Source organism: Simochromis diagramma, unplaced genomic scaffold (genome assembly GCF_900408965.1).
Source record: "Simochromis diagramma unplaced genomic scaffold, fSimDia1.1 OVJJ01000816.1, whole genome shotgun sequence".
Lineage (NCBI taxonomy): Eukaryota > Metazoa > Chordata > Actinopteri > Cichliformes > Cichlidae > Simochromis > Simochromis diagramma.
The window spans coordinates 7,173,715-7,195,697 of NW_024386908.1; the positions used below are offsets into that span (position 1 = coordinate 7,173,715).

At 41.5% G+C, this 21,983-nt stretch overlaps 2 protein-coding genes across 13 annotated transcripts in view; both read left to right on the forward strand.

Annotated features, from left to right (window-relative positions):
- Positions 1 to 14,587, forward strand: part of znf800b (zinc finger protein 800b) — a 31,242-nt gene extending 16,655 nt beyond the window's left edge. For all 10 annotated transcript variants that reach the window (XM_040035195.1, XM_040035198.1, XM_040035190.1 and 7 more), the window contains 9 exons: positions 3,997 to 4,092; positions 5,587 to 5,730; positions 8,244 to 8,424; positions 8,513 to 8,702; positions 8,788 to 8,950; positions 9,657 to 10,021; positions 10,120 to 11,289; positions 11,669 to 11,780; positions 12,278 to 14,587. In XM_040035195.1, the coding sequence (XP_039891129.1) occupies positions 3,997 to 4,092; positions 5,587 to 5,730; positions 8,244 to 8,424; positions 8,513 to 8,702; positions 8,788 to 8,950; positions 9,657 to 10,021; positions 10,120 to 11,289; positions 11,669 to 11,770 (2,411 nt within the window). In that variant the 3' untranslated portion in view covers positions 11,771 to 11,780; positions 12,278 to 14,587. The remainder of the gene's footprint in view (positions 1 to 3,996; positions 4,093 to 5,586; positions 5,731 to 8,243; positions 8,425 to 8,512; positions 8,703 to 8,787; positions 8,951 to 9,656; positions 10,022 to 10,119; positions 11,290 to 11,668; positions 11,781 to 12,277) is intronic.
- A 2,348-nt stretch (positions 14,588 to 16,935) lies between these two features.
- Positions 16,936 to 21,983, forward strand: part of grm8a (glutamate receptor, metabotropic 8a) — a 289,622-nt gene continuing 284,574 nt past the window's right edge. For 2 of the 3 annotated variants that reach the window (XM_040035199.1, XM_040035201.1), the window contains exon 1: positions 16,936 to 17,511. The gene's annotated coding sequence lies outside the window, so the exon portion shown is untranslated. The other variant, XM_040035200.1, reaches the window with a different exon arrangement.

Sequence of the window (21,983 nt, forward strand, 5' to 3'; positions counted from 1 at the left end):
TGAGCACCACTCTGGGCACCACTGGTTAGCTGGAGCTGTCAGACGTTTATGAAAGTTTTATTTGGGAACTGATTTATTACACTATTTTTTTTTTTTTTTTGCATTACTCCTCCATTTGTAATGGAACTTGGAAGGCATTCTGCTGGTGAGAATGGGATTAAATCCAATAGAAATGTATAGAGAAATGAACACAGTCCTAGTTTAAGAATAAGACGTAACCCTTTATTGATTAACTTGGAAAAAATAGTCCTAATTCTCCACTTAGGATGAGAACTTGGAAAGATTTTCATGGCCAGATTGTGCAGTTGTCACATCTGTCCTGCTTATGTGGTGTGATTACTTTTAGCTAATGTGTTTCATGACCCCAAAACCAAGCTAAGCTTTTGGATAGAGTTGTAATTTGTACTACAAGGCTATGAAATCTACTTTTTATAATGACAGATGTTCTGTCTGAATTCTGAAATATTTGCTTTATTCTATTCTTTTGGTTTTTTAGATGAACCTTCTCTGCCTTTCATTCACAGTAGCGTTCCTTCTTGTCTCATGTTTTCAGAATAGAAGAGGTGTTTTTATGCATCTCACATATGTGTACACTGATACTGTGTTAATGTCATATAGTTCTGGTAGCAATAAAGAAACACTGCACAGAGAAGCTCTGGTTGATCTGACTCTCTTGCAGAGGGGGATGTGGAGGTCAGAGTGGTCACTAACCTTCACCCCTGGGATTATAGCAGCATACGCAGGGGAGGTGTTGGGGGATGGTAAAGAGGAAAACATGTTCTGTCACACATTAATACATAATCTTCATCTCTATCAAAGCCTCTCACACAGTTGTCATTTACCTTTCTGTCTCTGTCTCTTCCTGCCACCTCTGTGGGTGTATTACTCTGTAAGCTAGTCTCTTTCACTTTTATGTGTCTCTCAGGGTGTTTTCACACCTCTACTGTTTAGTTTGTCAGAGCAGAACAACCGCACTGAGACCTATGGATGAGTGGTCTGGGTCCAGTTCACGAAAAACTCCAGAGCAGTTTGTTTACAGTTAAAATGTGATCTAACCTCAGTCCGACGAACTGTGAAATATCACCCAGATATACTGTTTAGAGAAATTCTCCATGTTATCAAGAACACAGTACCTTTTTCATTTTGTTTTATTGCTCCTGCCCCAGTAACATCTAGCCAATAAGCAGACTCAATGTTCTCACTTGGTTCACTTGGAGTTTTCTTGGGCTTTTTCTCTGTGTGAAACAAAACCCACATCTTGGAAAGAGGCTACACGCTTACAAACTCATGAAATCATTCAGATCAGAGTAAACCAACCACAATTACACCACTTTTACACAAAACAGGTCTACTCAAGGTGTGTATGGCATTTTGAGTAAACCTGCCTCTCAGTATTGTAGAAACTTCTTAAAAGTAGACAATTGATAACTAGATGAAAGTAATGTGATAACTTTGTATTGTTTATAAACATGCTGTTTAAAAATAAAATATTGATACCACTAAAGCAGCGGTCCCCAACCCCCGGGCCTCGGACTGGTACCGGTCCGTGAGTCGTTTGGTACCGGGTCGCGAGAGTTGAGGCTCAGGTGTGAAATGTATGGTTTTCAGGGTTTTTATCGGTTTTCAGCGTTATTTTGTTATCGTTTTTATCGTTTACTCTGTTTTCCTGGGTCTTTTCACGTGTGTTATGAATAAATCTTCTTTTTTTCGGTACCGGTACTAGTTTTATTTTGTTGTATTTATCCGCGACACCTTAAAGGCCGGTCCGTGAAAATACTGTCGGGCATAAACCGGTCCGTGGCGCAAAAAAGGTTGGGGACCGCTGCACTAAAGGACATGTGAAATAATTATGTAATTGTTCTTTTTGTTTGCCTTTGTTAAAGTTATACTGACAGACTATATTTTTAATTTAACTTGATAAAAAAAGACAAAAGACAAAACCCTTTATCACATTTTCTATTCATATCACAGTAATGTTGTTGCCTTGATGCATTTTAATCACAGTAATCATGACTTAAAAATCTGACTGCCCTAGTTGGCATTAAAATATATTGTACCAGTGCAAAATTTTTAAACATGAAATGTCTCAGCTTCTGAATTCCAACATGACATTAATTAACGTCATCTTGGAAATAGCAGAGCTTTCCACGAATTAACAGAATGCCAGTCAAAGGGTACCGCTACAATCTCCAAGATACACAAATGGTAGTTTGTGGGCTGTAATATATGTGCATGCTTCAGAGGGAGACAAACAGTGGATATTTGTCACAACTGGAAGCAATGATAATGTTTTATTTGGAGCCTTGTGGTAGCCTTGCTTTTACAAACAGCTCTTTTGTCGCAGTAGAAATAATGTTCTCAATGGCATCTTATTTTTTGAGGTGATAACAGGGTGTGTGGTGGTGTATGTGAAGGTAAACACCCCTGTGGTTGTTTGTATGCCCGTCTCAGATTGTATTGATGTAAAAAAAATTGTTCATGGAATACAAAAAAATAATTACATACAAAATAAAAATTATGCCCTTATTCTACCTTTTATTATAGAGGAGGTAGGATGAGGGCACTTTACCTACCCATAAGTCATTTCAGTAAACCACTGCAGGTCTTTCAGCCACAGTCAGCTTCTATAAATAATGCAAGAACCAAAGCTCTGCTCCTGCTATGTTATATTTAATGTTTTATACAACAGAAAACTAAATTTGTTTGACTCTGAGACCAATACGTTCAAACTTCTTTCTTTCCATGAATGTGTGCTGATTGTGTTCATTGTGTTGTGGCACAGGATGTTGTGATCACATCCTAATGATGCATTTTATTTATTTATTTATTTATTTATTTATTTATTTATAAAAAATGACAGTGACGTGGTGGTTGCTGCTTGGTAGCTTGTTTCTGATGATGTTCGTTTATGGTTCATCCAAAATGACCACAGGTTTTGAATTGAAGACTAAAACAGTAATTGTATTTTTAAAAAAACAAAAGCAAAAAAACAACAAACTTACGGTCTGAAAATGGTTTAAAAAGCTTTAAAAAAAGGTTTAAAAAGTGTTTCGTTCAATCAATAACAAACAACTATTATCACTAAGGCCAATAAATAACACTGTGACGACAAATTTGATCTTTCATGCAGGTAGAAAATTTAAAATCTGATTTACATTTTTAAAACTTGTTGGCTAGTACTGTTACACTGAGAGTGAACATAAATCAATTCAACTTGCATGAAAACAAGAGAGGAGTAAAGGACAATTATCTCACTGTATTATATGACAATTGAATGAATGATTACATGCATTAAAGGGAAGCTAGTGAAAAAGCTGGCACATAAGTCAAACAAAACATTAAATCCCTGCCATGATCAGGATTGCTGCTTTCTCAGTCTACATCCTCCAGTAATTGCAGGTCATGCATACGCAAAAAATATTCTCCAGTGCGCATCAGTAAATTTCGCCATGTTACTCTTTTGGCAGATAATGTGGCACTGTGCTAGACCCAAGTCGAAGTATCCAATCCTTTGCTGTCGCCGACCTCTGTTGGAGTCGGCACAAAAATTTGCCAGCAGCACGCCTCTGCCCTCCCACTGCACGTTTTTCATCACTCCCACTTGAGCTGTAGTCCTCTGAGCAATCCCTGCAGAGAGATTTCATTTGTAAAGGGTGTTTTTTCATTTACACCCATGTCCTGTGTTTCTTTTCCGTTATAATGCTGATCCTAGAAGGCAAAGATAGAAGGCATGCTTTCTCATTTTGTGTGTGTGTGTGTGTGCGTGTGTGTGTGTGTGTGTATTAGAAGGTAATGATTTCAAAATGAATCACTATCCTGAACAGACTTCATTGTCTGACTCTGATTGTATTTGCCCTTTAAGCACTGGCGTTGGCAATATACTTTGTTCCCACCAGCTCCCCAGAATTTCTAGGTGATGCTTTATTTCTCAGTGGCTTTCATACTCTGTTGTAATTACACGCTCACTTTAATAAAATGCTCTCTCTCTCTTTTTAGGTCTCTGTGTGGAGCCGGGTGATCCTCCTCTGCTCCAGCAGCCTCTGCAGACCTCCAAGTCTGGGATTCAGCAGATAATTGAATGCTTCCGTTCTGGTTTGTGTTTTCTTATTGTCCTTCATTTCATTCTTATTTATGAACTCCTGTCATTGCTCCCTTCTTTCAGTTGAATATGTGTTGACAGTTTTCACAGTGGAGTGCCATAAGGAATTGTGATCTAATCCCAGTAACACATCAGCAGGGTTGCCATCCTTTATACCACAAATTTTATTGATTTCTAATTTGTTTAGTTAATAGATTAATTGATTAGTCTGAAAAATATCAGCAAATTGCTACATTGAAAAGAGGCAACCCTGAACTGGATAAGGAGTTAAGAAAAAAAGGATCCCTCTCTTCCATCCATCTTGCACTTCTTGATTCCTGAAGCCATGATTATGCTCTCTTGCGGGACAAGGACATGAACAGCTGTAGACACTGTGGTCAGTCTGCTTGAAGTCTGCCTGAAAGGCACATATGTAGATGATGTATTGCAATGTAAAGTCTCCTTATCTGATGACAGTGAGCACCTATTAGCTGGTCTTCCTTTGCCCAGCAGTGCTTTACAGTTCCTCCTGGGTCTTCCCGAGGCTATATAACTATAAAACCTCTCCAGTGATTTCTGGGTCTACCCCCGGTTCTCTTCCCAGCTGGGAATGCTTGAAAAGCTTTCCAGAGCTCATGCCCATAGGTGAAGGTTGAGACACAGATTTTATTAAATCGAAAGCTTTTCCTTCCAACTAAGTCTCTTAAAACAAATCAACAGTACAATACAATAGTCATTAATATTCCAAATACTGTAGATTATGTTTCTGTTGAAATATGGATTATTCTGCTTGAACTCAGCCAGTTGTGTTTAGTCTGATCTTCTGCTCTGTACCTCTAAATTGTAAGCGCACTGTGGTTATGCCTTGCTGTTGTAATCCATGCCACTACACATATAGTTCTGAGCCAGTGGCAGAGGGCAAAGGATAAAATGAAGTGGCAGGTGTGTGTGTGTGTGTGTGTGTGGTTGTGACATCTGTGTGAGTCCTCCTAACGGTGTTTACTCTGATTTTTGCATAACATAAATGTGTCTATGTGCATATATATATGGACACATGTAAATAAAAGGAAGGTGCAGCAATGCGTCACATACCCAATAAAGCACTGAACAGATGCACAATTGAAATGAATGCTGAATGACAGTTTTTGAAAAAGTAAAAGTAATGAAAGGAGTGTAGTCCTTAATACAAAGACTTCATTATCATTATCAGAAATCCTTTAAAAGAACAAAGTACTAATTCCAGGGATTATGATATCTATCACAGTTACCCTACAGGGTTTTCATGCATACAGGAACTTATCATTCCTCTGTGATTAATCCTAATTTTCTATGCAGTTTCTTATATCAAGATATAATACAGAGTCTTAAAAAAAGTGAAAATATAAATGAATTCAAATTTTATCTAATAAAATGTCCTTCAGCATAATGATGCTGCAGCCAACCTACGCTTAGGACCGTTTTTGAAAATACTGTATCTGTGCTTTTGACTCCTTATATTTTTGTTGCAGGCACCAGCCAGCTAAAACACATGCTGCTAAGGGAGGTGGACACCATCTTTGAGTGTAAACTGTGCCGCAGTCTGTTCAGAGGCCTGCCCAACCTCATCACACATAAGGAGTACTACTGCCTATCACGCCTGCCTGAATCTGATGGTCAGTGACAACGTGCCTAAGCATGCAGACACACATTCGTCAACATGTCTGGAATACATCTTCATGATCCAAATTCTGCTGAGAAAGCCCCCAAAAGAGCCGAGAAGATGCCTGAAAACTCAGTAATAAAATTAATAGGTACAGCAAGAACTGGGGACAGACCTTTTGTGAAGACTGGGGGCATTCAAATTAACTTGTTAACACCCCCAGACAAACTGTAAGTCCCCGGATAAAGCAGGGATCAAACTTCACTTCAGCTTGGGCCCCATAAATCCCTGAGGTTACGCACACACAAATGCCCTTGGCAAGGGAAAAAAAGCCTCTGATTTCTTTAACGTCGCCTTCTGCTTCTTCAAATTTGACTTTATCTCACTCCCAAGGTTCCTTTACTCTCTTTCATGCCATCTGTCTCATACTCATTATTGTCTCTGTCTTTGTACACACAAACCCACATCCCATTGCACATCTATCCATCATGCAGTTTCTCCTCTCGTACTACTAAGCAGAGTGACTTTGAACTCGCACCATTTGTTTTATCTACTCCTCATTAGCCATAGTATGAGTCCACGTCTCTTTGCTTTACAAGAGGAAGGAGGCTCCAAGAAAAGATGTACACTAAGAAAGTCTTCAAGCAATTTTTCCATTAGCTTTCTCTGCTTTCTTTTAAGAAACAGTGGTGTCTTGGTATGAACAGTCAGTTATATTATTTACCTTGTAAAAAAAAGTCTTTTAATTGTATATTATCTTCATCTGCTTTTTGATCTGTGCGGCAGTAAGTACAGCTTTGTTTTTGTTTTTCCTAATCGGGAGTCTATCAACTAAGGTTTGTTGTGTATTATATTAGAAAATGACTCATTCGTACTTGTTCAATACAGGTATGACCCATGCTGCACTACATAACAGTGCAAGACAACCCTACAGTGCAGACACTGACATCATGATTACATTGCCAGTAGGGATAACAACCACAGAGGCAGACTTTACAGTAACAGCACTGGTAGCTATAAAGTGTGTATAAATATACCAGAGGATAACATATGTGGTTATTCAAAGAGCGTAAATTTCCTTGTGCCATTTAAGGTGGCTGTGTATGTCTCAATGTAGAGCTAGTGAGGTATGTTAGTCTATAGCAGAGGTGTCAAACTCCAGTCCTCGAGGGCCAGCATCCTGCTTGTTTTTGAGATATCCCTGCATTACCTGCTGCTGATTACCTGGTTTACATGTGCTTTGCCAATAAGAAGCTACAAGGGCAGGCTAGTTGGAAAACAAGCAGGACAGCAGCCCTCGAGGCCTGGAGTTTGTCACCTGTGGTCTAAAGCATGCCCATACAGTGTAGACATGCTAGAGTGTAAAATATGACTGAGTGAGCGCAGCCTGTGTTCACTCTCTTGGTGCCCCAAGCTTTGAGGAGGCTTACTGCCTGGGAGAGGAAGCTATTTCAGTGTCTGGGAGTGTTGGTTTGGATGCTCAGATATGCCGGACAGCAGAGCAGTGAACAATTGATGGGAGGGCTCTGTAGAGCAGAGTGTTCATTGCATAGTTCTGTAAGTGGTAGGGCCACAGTGATCTTCCCTGCTGTCCTTATAATCCACCTGAGGGACCTTAAATCAGTTTTGTTGCAGTTCCCATACCACACAGTGATTTATAAGAATAAAATAAGGGCCTTATTATTGTTGAGGAAACCCTAATCCTGTCAAGAGTAAACATTTGCATTTACTTGAAATAAAATACTCTTTGTGGATAAGGATATGTGCTAATCTAAAGTTGCACAGAGACGGTGTTTTGTAGCCCTGCACCCTCATCCATTCACTACATAACCTGAATCACCACAACCACTCTACACTCCAACCATATTAAATGTTGTTTCACTCTCTCCTCTTTTCAGTAGCGCAAAAGAAAATTAAAGAGAAAAGCTGGTCGGCCCCTGTGAGATTATTTTGTCCGTTTAGATTTGGGCACTTTTATCTGATGCCTTTGTGCAATTTGCCACAGGTCAGAGATTTTAAATGAATACAATGACTGCTTCTGTTTCTCTTTTTAATAGTATAATGTAGCAGCCCATTAGGCCAAATTGCAGTCTTTCAGGTGATGGCATTACAGCTGAATGAGGATCATTTTCCACTAATTAAAATCTTTTCATTTTGGGTTACCTTGTCTTCATGATCTTTTTTCCCGATATATATTCAAATATCCTTTCTAAATGGGTGTTGTCAGTATAACATGGCTCTGTAGTAACCTCATGTGAACACAGCCGGTATTAGCATTTTATTTTTAGCAAGGCAAATGTTTTCATGACAAATTTCTAGCTTGCTCTTTATAAGGCAGCTGCACCAGAATAGCCTTCAAGTCATACAGACTTAAGTTCAGCTTCTAAAGATTTCACTGAGACTGAACATCTGTGTCACACTCATATACTTGTGTATATTTTTGTTTATTTGCATACATTTGTTTTTCTTTTGTGTATTATGTGACAAACAGCTGATTGATTGTTTCTTGGGATTTTTCTTTCATAGGTTCATCAGGTGATGACAGGCAGAGTGTTGCCATGAAGGATTTACTGGATGCTATCTATCCACGAGCCGATCGGCCAGATTACGTAGTCCGACTGGAGCCCATTCAGACCACCACAAAGGCTGTGTTTCAGTACCTCACCACAGAGGAGGAGCTTGCTCGGTTTCCATCACACACACCCAGGTCAGCACTGCGCTGATGGAGTAAAATGTACCACAACTTCTGAGATCATGTCTTTTCTTCATTTCTGATATATTTGTATTTCTTGCAGTGCCAGAGAGAGTCCAGTAAATTGGGAGGGAGAATCAATGGAAAGTGTGGAGAATAACCAGGCAAACCAGACAGGTGGACCAGAAAGCCACAACAGCCCAGGACACAACCAGGGACAGAGGAGATGGGAGCCTGAAGAGGAGGCTAAAGAGGAGCAGCCACCGCCTGAGGATGAGGGGTCCAACAGTGGGGTAGGTGTTGCAGAGAACAAAGACAAAGCGTTGTCTTGTTTGTGATGCTGAGTGACTCAGTCTTATTTCTCTCACTTTCATTCAGGTTGAAGATGTGACAATCTCCTGTTGTCTTTGCGGTCAAGACTTCAATTCGCGCCGCAGCATCAGACGCCACTGCCGCAAAATGCACCAGACAAAACTCGAGGAACTCAGAAAGTTTACAGAGACACGCACAGTTCCTACGAGCTTGCTGTCCATGGTGAAAGGTATGCAATCTGTATTTGTGCTGGTAAATTGACTAGTAGTTTCTGTTGTGCTTTTCCTGTCCTGACAAATTATAATATCTAACAAAACTTACTTAAAATTGTGTCCTTTCCCACAATCTTCCTTGTTCTTTAAGAAAAAAGAAAAATAAATGGATCTATGCATTACTGTAATATTAATAACTTGCTCCCTCTATTGTGTAACAGTATTTTGCATACCCTTACAATATTTGTAAAAGTTATTGACTTGTTTTTACAAAGAACTGACACTGAAAAGCTTCTTTTGGTTCCTCTGTTATTTACAAAGGGTCACCACATCAGATGGTATGCCCTTCCTGGAACAGCCCCGAAGGCATTTGTTTCACCTCCCAGTCTCTCAAACTGGGGATCTTTTGAGTGTTAGGTGAATGTAAACCTTCAAAAAATGTTCATGTCTTTAGCCTGATGAAGTAAAAGGCATTTATTACTCATTTAAACCTACCTCGAGTGCCTGGGCTTGAATTTTTTTTAGATGTCATTTTTGGTAACATTGTTCTAAACATTCCACGTGAAGTATCGAATTGTGGCCATTTGCTATTATTCATTGTTCTTTGTGTTTACCTACCATGCTATAAAAAAATGATGTTTTTTTTTTTTAATGTTAAATGAAATTTTTACTTTTCCACAGGAATTATCGTTCGAAATAATAACCCTTTTCATGACACCACAGGTCGGCCGAGGACACTCAGCACACCTACTGGAAAGTCATGTCCAGTGTGCCTCAAAACCTTCGCTACCAAAGCTAATGTGCGCCGCCACTTTGATGAGGTGCATCGTGGTCTGCGAAGGGACACCATCACACCCAGCATCGCCTCACGCCCCGGCCAGCCCTTCTCACTGGAAGTCACGCCTCCCAGAAAGAGCAGCAATGCCTCGCCAACACGTGGCCACAGCTCCAAGTCCACCCCTGTGAACTCTAAAACATCATCTTCAAACCAAAACCAAGCCAAACCTCAGACTCAGCTCCCGGCCTCGACACAGGCAAACTCGGCATCATGCCGCTGCACGCTCTGCAAGAGGAATTACAGCTCACAGGTAGGGTTTGTTAATAAGTTGGTATTTTGTCGTCATGTAATTTGCTCCTTCAGAAAACAAAAGTGAATTAATTTTTGAATTTCAATTGTGCGTTTCAGCTCATGTTGAAGAGGCACATGCGCATAGTCCACAAGATATACAGCATGAAAAGCAGCAAGTCTTCTAGTACAGCAACGTCCACCGCAGCAGCAGCCACTTCCAACAGCAGCAGCACTAACTTGTCTGTCAGCAACAATGTCAGGGTTAAGGAGGAAGCAGTGGAGCCCTCGGATGAAGAAGACGACGAGGACATTGACAGCAGTCCAGCACCTTCTCCTAGTGACAGCACTGGCACAGCTAAAGGGGTTTCTGTGGCACACAATGCCACGAAGGTGAAGGAGGAAGAGGCCCCGTCAAGCCCAAAAATGACATCATTATCATCATCATCATCCTCCCGTGGGGGAAACGCGTGTAGTGGCAGCATGGCCACCAAAATGACGAAGCTGTCAGTGGGCTTTGACTTTAAGCAGCTCTTCTGCAAGCTGTGCAAACGACAGTTCAGCTCACGTCAGAACTTAACAAAACACATTGAGCTGCACACAGACGGCAACGACATCTTCATTAAGTTCTACCGCTGCCCTCTCTGTCGCTACGAGTCGCGTCGCAAGCGCGACGTCTTGCGTCACGTGACCGTAGTTCACAAGAAGTCATCCACGTACCTCGCCAAGATCATGCCCAAACTGGAGAGTAGGGCAGTGAAGAGGCTAGCAGAGGTAGTCCTCAACAATTCGAACAAGAGGACAGGCAGCAGCGTCAAAGAGGAAGTGAACGGACGTCACGCTTCGTCGTCTTCCTCCCCCTCACCTCCCGTCACTCGTAAGCAAGAGTGCTCCACAACTGGCCCAACAGCCTCTTCAGCCTCCTCTTCCTCTGCCCCACCTCCAGCCCCCGTCACTCGTAAACAACAGGAGCTGTCGTCGACAGTCTTCACCCCGTCCCCTCCCGTCACCCGTAAGCAAGAGAGACAGCAGACCCATCAGCACCACCCCATCAGCCCCCCGCTGACCCGTCGCAGCGAAAAACACACACACCAACGCAACAACTCTTCCTCCTCTACCAACACCACCACCACCACCACCTCTTCCTCACCCAGCAACCAAACCCCACACACGCGGCGACATGACGCCCAGTCAGAGAGCAGCACGGGGACATCGTCCACTGAAGTCAGAGTGACAAAGAATTTCTCCCTTCACGCTTGTGACCAGTGTGGACGGGCCTTTGCTAAGAAGGTATGACTGACACGAATTCTCCCTGTGAGAATAGGCAGATACTGACAAAGACCAAATAACCTTTGTTTATACCACAGAAAGTCTTACAGAGGTTAAAAATGTCAACAGTTTTAAAGAGTGCTCTGACCGAGACAGGAAGTAGCACAAATTTGCATTTAAATGAGTCACTTTGGACTCTCTGCAGTTTTCTGGTATATAAGCAAAATGATTAATTGATTAATCAAAGTCATCCATAGATTAAGCATTCATCCGTATGCTATTTTTCCTGTACCCACAACATTAAAACACATTTGGCCAGTAGTGACTTCATAAAATGAAAATAAACCACTAGCATACATCTGCATAACATTTGAATGTATTTGTGAATGATTTTCCTCAGTTGTACCTGGAGTCACATAAGCGAAGCCATCGTAACGCAACGACAGCAGCAGCCAGCAGGAGGAAAGGAGTCAGCACCCGCTCCAAATCCCTGGTCTGGTGAAAAACACAGTGTAAGAACACAGAGTTTCCCTCCAGTGCAGCGAGTCCGCTGCTTCATCGCTGCCTCGTTCTCACCCTGCCAGTTTGTCTTTTTGTTTTTTTGTCTCCCTCTCTGTTTCCTGATATGTGTGCCAAAACTGCAAAAAGACAAGCTCCTGCGAGATGCATTTGTACCTGAGCAAATCTGTAAATGTCGGCTTGTGTTTGAGATGGGCCAGTTTCCTTTGTGGCAGGAAATGTGTGTTTATTTGTTAGTCTTGAAGACCACTCCCTGGGCAGAGATGAGAAATCCCAATCAGCCTCCTCCTCCTTCTCCTCCTTTAATTAACTGCTTGGCATGATTTACCAGCTGTTTCCTGCATGCTCACTCTCACTTAATTCTCTGCGTATCACTCTGCTCATTAGAAGTCTTTTTTTCTTACCTCCTGCTTCTCCCTTGATTCTTCGTTTAACTCATTCTGATCATTTTTTTACCCTCACTTTTACATTGCTCTCTGTCTCCACACAGACCCCCTGGAATAAAGGGTGAGCGAGCCACTAACGATGACAAACTGGAAAAATAATAGGCAGATGGAGCAAGCACAGGAAAAAGATTATGGAAATGTGAAGGAAACAAACAAAAAAGGAACAACGGAGCCCGATGGAGGAGTGAAGTACAAACAGTTTTATGTTCCACATTTGCTTAAGAACCAAATATATTGTTGGAATCTCACATTCATGTATAATTTCATGATGAAGCCAGCCAGCATGCTGGATGGTGGCGCTGCTATCTACACAGAGACTCACTACTGGTATATATATTCTCTATTTACCTACTACAAGATGTGAATATGGATCCATATGCAGATGACTAGTTTGTACTGCTTTGCTCCTGTAAACGGCCTTTAGTAAAAGGATGAAGTTAATCTATGGAAGTGTGTATGTGCGTGTGTGTGTGTGTGTGTGTGTGTAAGAGAGGGAGGGAAATCAGACCTGGATTGTGGTCTCTGCAAAAAACAGACTGAGAGATAAAGCTAAATTAACCCTACACAAAATGAACCTATATCCTTACAGCAGCATTTCATTAATTTATGACTTATATGTATGTCCATATCTTAAATTGGGTGTGATGCAGACCTATTATATTCAGCTGGTTCATCTGCTTTTCCCCCTCTTACTTGATTCCTGTGTTGATTGGACCACTTTTGTGCCCTGCTGTCTTTCCAGGAAGAGAAACTGTAGCCAAAGTGTTTGATGCTCGCCTTAGAATTGAATAGTCTCTATTTTGTCACGTACATTGTCCCAGAAATTTAAACTTGTCGGATTTAGTCAGCTCTAAAGTGACCAACAAGTTCAGATGTTATGAATTACAGGGTACAGCCAAAGAAAAGGAAATACCAGAGTGGATTTTTAAGTTTTCTTTAAAGATTTAAAAAACAAAATGTGTGCGTGCTTCTTCTCATATCACTTCAATCAGTTTCATGTGGTAATCACTGTTTTTTCTGCCTTATCTACTTGGTGTGATTGCATGTTTGTAAAGGGTGTTTCCTTTACCGTGACAGTACCCTGTACCACCAGGTTATCCTTCCAGAGGACTTTTTTGTACTCTGGAAGGAATCTTTCACTTAATAGAAATGAATCAAATTCCCACTTATAAAAGTCTGAAACAACACGTGGTACAGCAGGGGAAACATTTGGACTATCAAACTGACACCCTGCATGCTAAATCACAGCGAGAAGGAACTGAACAGCACATTATGTGGAGTAATGTGTGCTTGAATGTTTGCAGGATGTGACAGGTCACCAACAGCCATACTGCCTTAGATCTTAAACTGTTAACTGGAAGACATTATTTTCTTACCACTGTCATCTTGCTGATTCCTCCTTTAGTTACTGTACTTTCCATCACAGGTCCTGGTAGATGTGTCTCAACCTCAGTGCCTAAAGCAGCACGCATGGCAGGTTTGAATAATAAGAAAGCCACAAATCCAGAAAGCAAAACTATTAAATTCCCCTTATTTAACAATTGGCATTAAGTGTTTTGTTACATCCACTTAAACATGCAGGGGCATGAACTTTTCTTTCCCTTCTTACCTGTAAGATTGGTTTTTTTTTTGTTGTTGTTGTTTTTTACCAAGTACTGTATGAATTCCATTCAAAATATGATTTCCTGTACCCAAACTTGAGAGGGATGGGAGGGTTGGGGTTTACTTGTTTGCTAACAGCTCCTGATGGTAGTCTTTGAGACACTGGCACATAAGAGTTGGAAAGAAAGGATCAAGGAAGACCAAAAGCAGATATGTCTTACTGTTCAAACAGAAAGCCATGAAATGGAACAAAACCTGAAAAAAAGGAAAGACCAAACTTTATTTTTATAACCCAAAATGCTAGAGCAGCGAGGTCTTGACAGCGTGTATATATCGATCCATCCTGCACGGATGGTATAAATAATAGTTCTAATAGTCAAAATAGTTACTCACTTGTGTTGGTTGGCCATATGCTTTGAACACGTCTGACTAGTTACAACTCTGTAATTGTTTATTGCTGAGGCAAGCTTGCATTGTTCCACCATTAGTTCTTTCTTTTCTTTTTTTAAAAATCGTACACTGTTTGAAGGAGGAGATTTTTTTTGTTGAAATGTGTCCAGAAGAGAGCAGGAATGAAACCTCAAGAGACTTTTAGATTATTATTATTTTTTAATTTTGACATTTCTTTAATCATAAGTTGTAATGTTATTAAGCTCACCTTCTCGAGCATTTGACAAGCGTTAGAAAAGCCTTTCAGTGACAAGAATGTTGAAACCAACCACTTAAATAAAACTATACTGCTTTAAACCTCAGTAGGTTGTTGTGTGGCTTTGTCTTTTTTTCTCTCTTTGAAATGTGAGTCACCTACTTCAATCAGTCTTGTTTGTTTACAGCGTTTGCAGATTTCATTTGGTTTTTCAAGAATTATGTCTTTGGAGACTTGGCTTTTTTTCCAGCTTTCCATTTTCCCCACCCAACTTTGCTGAAATGCATCTTTTTATTTTTTAATGCCACTGAGTTGTGGTGGTGACAATAAGAGACATTTTATTGAGTGCAGGAAATATTATTCAAAGATATGAACACATCTCTATTCGTAAGTACAGTCAAAGCCTGATATCAGTAGGTCCATAGACAGTGAGCCACACCGTTACACTGGGTAATAATTTCAATCTCTGCAAACAACATTGTCAGATTGCAGGTTACATATGCTCACTGACCATTTTATTAGGTACACCGAATTAAGCTGCTCATTAACACAAACATGTAATTAACCAATCACATGGCAGTAGGTCAATGCTGCTGCTACTAGCAGTGTCTGCCTGTCAAGACAACTTGTTGAACATCAAACTGAGCAGCACAATGAGGAAGAAAAGCGATTTGAGAGACTTTGTTGCGTGGCTGTTGGTGCCAGATGGCCTCTTCTTTCTGCTGATCTACACAACCATCTCTAGGGTCTACAGGTAAGAGGAGGATGGTTCCTGTCGTTGAAGCAAAGGTATGCAGAAGAGCATCTCTGAACACAGATGTCAGTGGTTGAAGAGCTGATGAGCTACAGCAGCAGCCACTCCTGTCAGCTAAGAACAGGAAACTGGGCTACAGTTATCCAAAACTGGACAATAGAAGATACTGTCATACCTGGATATTGTTGCTAACCCCTTAAAAGTCCAGCCACCCATCTTCTGGTGGTCCATTCTAGCAGGATAGCCATGCCACAAAGCTCAAATCATCTCAAACTGGTTTCTTAAACGTGAAACCAATAAGTTCACTGTAGTCAAATTAATGCTACAGTCACCAGAACTCAATCCAATAGAGCAAATTTACAGCAACCGTGTGATGATATCATGTCAATATGGACCAGAATCTTGGAAGACTGTCTCCAGCATCTTGTTGAGTCTCAGGCATGCATAATTAAAGCAGTTCTAAAAACACAAGGTCCAACCATGTACTAGCAAAGTCTAAAGAAGTAAGTGCATAAGTTTTTGCAACGTTTTTGAAGAAGATTTCGAAAATGAACTGAAAAGAATTTGGCACGTGAAGAGTTTAGTCATCACTGTCACAGGACCTACTTCAAAGTTGACGTCCTGAGCTCAGGGGACCTGAAAACAAACAAACAAGCTAACTTATGTACAGAGGTATAAAATGAAAGGAGATTACTAGTGTAGACATGAAGGTTACACTTTAACTTGAAAGCTCATTTTAGTACACTTCTTATATTGGCCAATTGAGTCCATAGAATTAAAGCTCATGTACATATTTATAAAAAGCAAAACTTCAAAACTGTTTTATTCAACTCCTGCCATGACTTTTTTCTTTTTATCTTTCTTTCTTTCCTTTCTTTTAATTTTCTTTAGGAATTTGATAACGCTCACCTGCCCCTTTCCTGTTGCAATTACAAGACATCCACCGCTAGATGGTGCCATTGCTCCGCGTCTATGCACCTCCCTCCGAATCGGAAAAGCCACAAATTGGACGTGTTGCGCACATCTTACACGCTGTCACATGAGGGAACACCCGGGTCTGTTTCAATTGCCTGGTTTCTGACTCCACACAGCTTATCAAATTGTTATTACACAGCAGATGGGATGCGGTTCATTTGTTTAATTCCATTCACCACAAAGAACCATGCGCTATGATTGTACAAAGAGGAAGAGGAGGGGTGTGTGGAAGGGGGAATCAATGGGCGCAGTAAAAAAACACAAACAAAAAACGGACTGAAGTTGAAGCAATTAAGAGTGTGGCACAACCGCCTGAGCATATTCTGATGACTTATTAACGTGTTCTAATAACCAACGCCTTCCACTGTGGAAACAATCGATCCAATTGATTGGTAATAAACTTGATTGAATGGGTGGATTCTGCTGGACGACAGTGGCGCAATTAGAGGATGATTTGGTGCAGGCGGCAGAAGCAGACCCGACGCCTCCAATACATACATATGTTTCACGAAGAGCTGGGGGACAGGGGGGTTCGCGCTTCGTGTGGCAGCTTCGTGTCGTGCGCTGTCCTTTTCAGCACCGACAACCTGGAGAAGGGGGGGGTGTTGGTGGTGTTAGTGTGCGCGCGCGTACGCGGAGCAGCGCGAGCGGACTTCACGGGAAGGGTTTATGCGCAAAGTGCGGAGAGCTTAGAGAAGGAGCGGATAACAATCAGGTGGGTTTTAACAGCGTTATTGAGCGTTACTGACGAGAGTCCGCGCATGATGAATTCCTGCACTCTGTCCCCCCCTTCATCACCCTCTCCTCTCCCTCTCTCTCTTTCTCCCTCTCTCCACACCTCTCTGTCTGAGATTCATTCCTGGGCATCGACTTCATTACAGGCAGCCTCCCTCTATTGTCTCCATTAACAAGTGCGGAGTTAATAGTTGATTTTGAGCCCCTAAATCAGCTCTGTTGGTCACGACAGAACACTTTCTTTTCTTTTTTCTTTTTTTTCTTGTTTTTGTTCTTGTGTGGCAGCTGCACAGATCTGCTCCTTTCTCCAGTCATCGCCATGAGGATTGTCTAAATTGTCTTCAAATTCCTTTTGCTGTTGTGGAACAAACAGATTTTTACTTCAGGATATACAGATATATGTATTGATTGTGTGTGTGCGTGTGTGAGGGTGGAGGTGAAACTGCTGAGTTCCGCAAGGAAGTTGCTTTAGACGGACAGGGACCCCACGGAGCCTGCGGGGGAGGCTGGAGCCGGAGCATCACCGCTCGCACACTGGCGGATGATTTGATTTTCTCATTTCCGAGGTATCTAAACACGCAGATTCTTTTCTCCACGTTACTAAATGCGCTGATCTCTTTTGCATTTCTCAGCGAGGGTGTGTGTGTGTGTTTCCCACCTTTTCCTCTCTCTCTCTAACACACATTCCTCTGCTGAATGGTTTTGACCAGTCTGTGTTATTCATTGTCTCAGTTTCACTGCTTCTTACTTTTTGCGGGATTTTATTGTTTTATGCATTTTTTTAATTCTCTCTCTCTCTCTCGTGGATTTCCCCACGGTGGTGGCTGGGTGAGTACATGCTCTAACAGCACCCGTTCAAAGGTGTGTTTTACTCAGGATTGCGTGGATGTGTGTTAGGGGAAAAAATAGAGACACGATATAATGAGCATGAATTTTGCTCCTCCAGATATCATTGCACGGGTGTTTCTCTGCTTTTACTGAGGATGGCAGTGTCTTAATTAGGCTGCAATCAGAATACCACCACTGCTGTACCGAATGATGCCCAAAGGGCTGCATAATGAGCACACACACCCCTAGACTTTGATCTCGCACAGTCTTATTTTTGAACCTGTGAGCTCTGCGTTATCTTCTGACACATGACTTAATCACATCAGAAGCATGTGTGTGTGTGTTTTAAAGGGATGCGTAAGCTTTTTTCGGCGTGCCCCACTGATGTGTGCTGAGACTGGAAACAATCAAAAAGGCTTTAAAGGACTAAGAAAAGTCTTTTTCCCTCTGGAGGTAGCATTCAGGGGTAACGTGAACTATGTTTGGAGTGTTTGGAGAAGAGACCAGGAGAAAAAAAAATATACAATCAAGTTCAGCCACATTTCATTTATTCATCTACAGCCTTGGTTAGGGTTATAACAGGTTGAACGGAAGTCGGATCCAAAGATTTGTGTGAGTGTGTGTGTGTGTTTTGAGGGAATCACCACCTTTTTTTTTTAGTGGAGCGGTGGCCTATGAAACAGCTAAAATAGAAAAAAATAAATAAAATAAAGTGACAGTGAGAGAAGGGAGGAATAAAACGAGGCATGTATGTGAGAAGATGAAGGAGGGGGTGGCGAAGAACACCTACTTAAAGGGAAGGTGGAGAGAGAGGAGGGGAGGATGGGGGAGAGGACAGGGCAGCAGAAAAGCTATCACTTTCTGAAAAGAGCAGTGGACTCTCAAGAGAGATGGAGACGGCCTGTAGAAGGTGATGCGATGCAGCAGCGAGGCAGACAAGACGGTGGCAGAGAGGCAGAGCGTGGCAGGGAATAAAGAGAGAGAGAAATGGAGGGAGGAGGAGAAGGAAGAATCTGGAAAAAAAGTGAGTGAAGAACCCCCCCCCCCCCAAACCTCCCTACTTGACTACACAACCAGAAGTGGGCAACAGGCTCATAGACAGCCAGCCATGGGTGTGAATTAAAAAGAGTGATGAGCCAGCTGCAGCCTTTCGGAGGGTGGGGGGGTTTAACACTCTTCATCGTTGAGCACATAAGCGTCACATCAGCGGGAGCCTCCTTCTTCGGGATTTCTCCTGCCTCCTTCTAGGCTGCCACATGGGAGAAGAGAGAAAAAAAGCAGATGTTTGAGCCTTCACAGAGTGTGACAGGGGCTCCGATTGAAAAGCCAAATAGCGGTAGCCAAACTGGTTAAGATCAGCATAAGCTCAGGTGTGTAGTGCTGCTTCATGAGCGTGCAGACAAAGGATGTCTTTTCACCTCTTAAACTTGATAATCCTCAGAGGGCGTGAGTGTAAATGAGACAGGAAACTTTTAATAACCTCGGGGCCTCAGCTCAGTCACGAGACATTCGCACGTTGCCCTGATCTGTGTTTTTTTTTTTTTTAGTGCCCCACTTGAGACGTTTGGATGTAGTTACATCTTGAACCAGTGTAGCTGTTTTTTTTTAAATCATAAATGCCCCCTTTCTGGTTTTAAAAATATTCATGCAGTTTGCTCCCTGTTCGGGAATATCAGATGCCTGCCAAGTGCTAAGAGCTGCAAGGATGAACTTAAAAAAGAAGAAGCAAAAAACAGGCAAAAGGATTGACAGAAAGCTGTACCACAGTTTAATGGACCCCATTGGAATATACTGAGACGTAGACTTGAGCTGGCTATAATCTAGTGCGGCTTAATGACTGGGGGGCCCCGGGCCTCAATTTTAACCCATTCTCTGCTTGAATTCAAGGCGAAAAGTGTCGAACACACAATGTTGCAGGGAGAACACTGTTAGATGAATCAGAACTGGATAACCTATATAAAGCAGGGTTTTTAATCGTAGCGGGGGCTTGGCCGTATGAGTGGCTTTGACCTAATTCCATTTAGAGTGAAGAGAAACTGATGAATTAATTGGGACAGAATCGAATTATAAATGGATTCTTCAAGAGTGCACCTCACGCTGGGATGAGATCTGAGTCCAGAACTTGTTAGGGCCTCCCGTGGGGGAAATCAAACAGGTCTGCAGAATGGTTCAGAAGTCTTTAAATGATGCTTGGCTTTCATTACAGGAAGGCTATGCTGTTGTTTTATGGGGAGACGGTGAGAAATCTTTTTTGAAAACTGCTCTGGGATTTGATTAATGGGCCAGCAGACATATACAGTTCAAGATTATGAGTACTGTAGCCAACTCCTAAGGAGTGCTGGACATTTCAGTATTGGGTCGTGCAAATGTTTAAGTTAAACTAATGCATTTAGTATTTTTTTAAGGGCTATTTTACATAATGAATGGTCAGGATTGAAAATGGGCCAATCTCCTCTTGCGGTAGGTAAAAAACAAAACCCATAAAAAAATCACATTCTAGATGCACAGTTGAGGATATGCAAATAAAGCAGGGATGTCAAAGTGACCACACACTGGCAAACAGGCAGATTCGTTCTATACAGTATAGTTGCAGCTTTCACAGCTATAAACTATCGTTGCAAAAAGAAGAAACTGCAAATCTATAGTCATTTAATATGAAAAACTCTTACAGGATGATATAGGCAAGGCTGTAATGACTCACTGAAGCGGACCCAGTGCTGGTGTAGGTGGCACCTTCAGGTTCAGTATTGTCTAGGTTATCACATATATGCTGTTTATTCCAGGCTTTAACGCTTGAAAAAGGAAAGGAAAGATTGAGCATGTTTTAAAATATGAATTCTCACGCATCTGTTATTTTCTCTAGGAAATGTTTATGTTTGTTTACCTTCACAGTACGACTCACACGTGCATACACTAAATATAAAGCGACAGCCAGCAGCCAGTTAGTTCAATTTACTGTAAAGATTGGAAACAGGGGGAAATGGCTAGCCTGTTGCATAGTCATAATCATTTGCGTAAGCTGTGGGTGGAAAATATCTTGGCAACTTCTTAGTGTTTCCACTCGTTCTCAGTCTTGATATAGTCTGCTGGCTTCTGTTTAATGACCAGACATGACCTCACCTGACTCTTTGTTAGAAAATGAGTAAGCCGTTCCTCCTGAAGTCTTCCTTTAACATTAGGATACAACTCAGTAGTTTACTTGTGCTGAGACACTATTCTCTAAGGGAAGAAGATAAGGATGAAAAGAACTATGCGGCCAATTAACGGGCTTGTGTGTGTGAAATAGGCCACCTCAAAAGAAACGCTTGTGTGTATTTGGGTAAGCAGGACAACTATAATAAAGAATGACGTTTTAGAGTGATGGCCTAAATGTGTGCAAATGATGTAATAAGATTTACACTCGCTGGTCACTTCATTATGTACACCTTGCTAGTACAAAGATGGACCCCTCCCCTTTTGTTTTCAGAGCTGCCTTCATTTTTCCTGATGTCGATTCATTGAGGTGCTGGAAACATTGCTCAGAGGTTTGATGAACATGATATGGTCAGCAACAACACAGGCAGACTTTGGTGTTTCAACAATACAAAGAAAATATCCTGCATCACACCAGCGTGATCCACTGACACAAGGCAGGATGGATGAATGCTTTCATGTTGTTTACGCCAAACTCTGTTGCTACCATTCAAATTTTGCAAGAGAAATCAAGACAGTCAGACAAAGAAAGTTTTAGTGAGCTCATGCAAACTGAAGCCTCAGTTTCATGTTCTTAGATGGCAGAAGTGGCACCCGGTGTGGTCTTCTGCTGCTGCAGATTTGAAGTGTTGTGCGTTCAGAGATGCTCTGCTGCATACCACTGTTGTCACACTACATTTTTCATTAATACAGTAATGTAATATGTTACTGTACTAAGTTCATTAATTATATTACATTGACAATTATGTCCATACATAAGTCATACAACGGTTCTTCAGTCCACTAAAACGGTTCTATTAAAGGGGCGGACTAAAAAAAAAGCATCTTTTTTCTTCCAGCTGCTCCGGTCAGCGATTTCATGTTCTGTGCAGAAAATGTTGGATTGGTCTGCAACTTTTGAGGAGTGGAAGAGTGAACACTGCTTTCATTTTATTTTACAAAAGGATAATAGTGCAAAATGTAAACAGACAGGACAGAAACAGCAGCATTATATGGCTAACACAACTTCGGCTTTTTG